At 35.7% G+C, this 3,921-nt stretch overlaps 1 protein-coding gene across 1 annotated transcript in view; it reads right to left on the bottom strand.

Annotated features, from left to right (window-relative positions):
• Window positions 1–2,850, bottom strand: part of LOC117945906 — a 4,746-nt gene extending 1,896 nt beyond the window's left edge. The window contains exons 1-2 of the mRNA XM_034873641.1: window positions 2,701–2,850; window positions 455–742 (exon numbers count right to left, since the gene is read on the bottom strand). Coding sequence (XP_034729532.1) covers window positions 455–742; window positions 2,701–2,841 — 429 coding nt within the window. The 5' untranslated portion in view covers window positions 2,842–2,850. The remainder of the gene's footprint in view (window positions 1–454; window positions 743–2,700) is intronic.
• Between the last annotated feature and the right edge of the window lie 1,071 nt (window positions 2,851–3,921).

The raw sequence follows: 3,921 nt of genomic DNA, 5'->3' as shown, positions 1-3,921 counted from the left end.
TAACGTTAGCTCTAAACGTCATTCAGCTGACAGCCTTTGTTGTGTTTGATGCTAACTTGTAGCTAAGCTAGCAGTGAACCGACTTGGTTACAAAAGGTCAATTTTTGATTTTTAATTAAATATAAAAGGCAGCACTACAAAAATTACGTCAGTAATATTGGGTGCTTTCGCGATGTGTATATTGCACCAGTTGATGGGACGATGACGATTAAAAAAAACAATATATATTGTGACACACACACACACACACGCAGATAGTCTCTCACACACACACACACACACACACAGATAGTCTCACACACACACACACAGAGTCTCACAAACACACACAGAAACAGAAAGAGAGAGTGACACACACACACACACACACACACACACACACTCACACACAAACACACACAAAAACACACAGACACACACACACACACACTGTGCAGCCCTGATTTTATCCTACATCTTTAAAACGAGACCCAGGACGCGTGCTGGACCCACCGAGCTCGATGGAGATCACGTTCTCCAGTCCCGGCTCCGTCTTCACGCCGCCGAGGCCGCTGATGTCGTAGACCACCTGGTACACAGTCGCCGGGGCTGTCGCCGTGGTGACGGGACTCTCCGCCGCGACGGGGTCCTCGGAGATGCCGCTGTCGCTCTCGGACTCGGAGTCCGCGGGCAGCCCGCTGGGGAACACCTCGTTGGGGTCCACGCCGTGGAGGACCTCCTCCGACTCGCTGTGGTCCAGCGTCTGGGACACGGTCACAGCGTCCACATTAGAAGTAAATCTATAAATAAATCTAAAGAACTCCCATATGGCACCAACAAGGGGACTCGGGGGGGGTCGGGAATCACCAGATGCGATATCATCACGATACGATATTATTGCAAAAGAGATTTTTAATCTCAATGGGTATTACCTGGTTAAATAAAGGATAAATAAATAACAAAATTGCGATTTTATACATATTGAAATATATTACTCTAGGGAGGTCACAGGACATGTATCTCTTTAAAAAGAGACAATTTAAAAAGAATGACAGAATAAAACCCAGAGATCAGTTAAAACATTATTATTATTATTAAACATTATTATGAAAAAAAAATAAAAAAGTGTCTTAAAAAACGGCAAAGTTGGAGACGAAATGTCAAACTAATTGTCAAACAAAACCTTGAAAAGTTGGAAAAAAAGTTGGAAAAAAAGTTGGAAAAAAAGTCGGAAAAAAAGTCGGAAAAAAATCGGTTAAAGTATCGGGAAAAAACAACGGGAAAAAATTCAGAAATATTGGAGTCAAAATAATTGTCAAACAAAACCTTGAAAAGGCAACAAAAACAGAAAAAAAGTTGGAAAAAAGACGGAAATATTGGAGACAAAATGTCAAAATAATTGTCAAACAAAACCTTGCAAAGGCAACAAAAACAGAAAAAAGTCGGAAAAAAAGTTGGAAATATTAGACGAAATGTCAAAATAATTGTCAAACAAAACCTTGCAAAGGCAACAAAAACAGAAAAAAGTCGGAAAAAAAGTCGGAAAAAAGTCGGAAATATTGGAGACGAAATTTCAAAATAATTGTCAAACAAAACCTTGAAAAGGCAACAAAAACAGAAAAAAAGTCGGTAAAAAAGTCGGAAATATTGGAGACGAAATGTCAAACTAATTGTCAAACAAAACCTTGAAAAGTTGGAAAAAAAGTCGGAAAAAAAGTCGGAAAAAAAATCGGAAAAAAAGTCGGAAAAAAATCGGTAAAACAATCGGGAAAAAAAATCGGGAAAAAAGTCAGAAATATTGGAGTCAAAATAATTGTCAAACAAAACCTTGAAAAGGCAACAAAAACAGAAAAAAGTCGGAAAAAAAGTCGGAAATATTGGAGACGAAATGTCAAAATAATTGTCAAACAAAACCTTGAAAAGGCAACAAAAACAGAAAAAAAGTCGGAAAAAAAGTCGGTAAAAAAGTCAGAAATATTGGAGACGAAATGTCAAACTAATTGTCAAACAAATCCTTGAAAAGTTGGAAAAAAAGTCGGAAAAAAAGTCGGAAATATTGGAGTCAAAATAATTGTCAAACAAAACCTTGAAAAGGCAACAAAAACAGAAAAAAGTCGGAAAAAAAGTCGGTAAAAAAGTCGGAAATATTGGAGACGAAATGTCAAAATAATTGTCAAACAAAACCTAGAAAAGGCAACAAAAACATTGGGTAAAGTGGTGACCATAACTACTGATAGTTATGTTTAACTTATACATTGTAATTACACATCTTCACGGTTTTAGGTGCACACTGCAGCGTCTGGGACACAGCGTCCACATTTCAGGAAAAGTGATTTAAGACTTTTTTTTTCGCGGCCAATCCGCGAATAAATCTAAAAAACTGGCGCCAACAAGTGGACTAACTTTCTTTTTGAGGGGGGGGGGGATCAGCAGCCGCCTCCCGATACGATATCATCACCATACGATATTATTGCAATTTTAAACATATTGTAATATTCTGCAATATATTGTAATTTCTAACCTACAATTTCCTAAAAATTTGCTTTTATGATCATAAATTCCCAAAAATAACCGTAAAACTAAAGACCATGTGGGGACTTGAACCAGCGACCCTCCGGTCCCCGACCCAACTCCGTACAGACAGAGCTACTGCCCCCCCCCCCCCCCCCCCCCCCCCCAACGATAAACCAGTTGCAGCCCCGCTCCTCATGACAGACTCACACAGTCGGGGTCCCCCGCCCAGTCCTGCAGGGGCTTGGCCGAGGCGCTGAACCCGAGGTCGGAGCAGGAGAACGGGGCGTCGAGCTGCCAGCCGTCGGTCGCCATGGCGCCCAGGAACAGCTCGCCGTTCTCGGCGTCCATCGCCTGAAAAAGACACCACGAAACCGTCTGAGACACGCTGCACCACACCGGCCACCAGGGACGCACGTTCAACTCCTCACGTCAGGGGAGGTACAGAATACAGAAAATAAAAATACATTTATTAGTTTATTTAAGAGCAAATTACATTTTTTGTTTTATTTTATTTGAAATAAAAGTATATTTTTTATTCTATTTAATTTGAAATAAAATAAAAAAAATTATTTTATTTAATTGGAAAATAAAATTATATTTTTTATTTTTATTTTATTTGAAATAAAATTACATTTTTTATTTATTTAATTTGAAATAAAACACATTCTTTATTTTATTTTATTTAAAATAAAATAACATTTTTTATTTTATTTTATTTGAAAATAAAAATTATATATTTTTTTATTTGATTTGAAATTAAATTAAATTTTTTATTTATTTAATTTGAAATAAAATACATTCTTTATTTTATTTAATTTGAAATTAAATTAAATTTTTTATTTGATTTGATTTGAAAAAAAACAATTTTTTATTTTATTTAATTTGAAAATAATATTACATTTTTTATTTTATTAAATTTGAATAAAATTACATTTTTTTATGTAATTAAATTTCATTAAATGAAATTAAATTAAATTAAATTAAAATGTAATGAGATGAATGTAGAAAATACATCAAATAAACTAAAATAACAGTTTTTCTTTCATTTTATTTATTTAATTTTATTTCATTTTATTACATACAATAAAATAAAATTAACTAAAATAATATACTATTAAATAAAACTGTTTCCTGCTCTTCTTTATCTTCTGTTTCCTGTGTTGCTGCACAGAAAGGAGCTTTAAATAAGATGAGATTCTTTATCAAATAAACATCTAAAAAATAGTTATAGGTAATTAATTATGATGTTCATGTCAGAGGCTTTTTCAACCAGCGGCCTAGTGATTGTCAAATAATCCAGACACACACCTGCAGACACACACACCTCCAGACACACAAACACACACACCTGCAGACACACAAACACACACACCTGCAGACACACAAACACACACACCTGCAGACACACAAACACACACACCTGCAGAC

Source organism: Etheostoma cragini, chromosome 6, assembly GCF_013103735.1.
Source record: "Etheostoma cragini isolate CJK2018 chromosome 6, CSU_Ecrag_1.0, whole genome shotgun sequence".
Classification (NCBI taxonomy): Eukaryota; Metazoa; Chordata; class Actinopteri; order Perciformes; family Percidae; genus Etheostoma; species Etheostoma cragini.
Note: the sequence above shows the minus strand (reverse complement) of the source record. Positions and strands in the feature narration are given on the sequence as shown.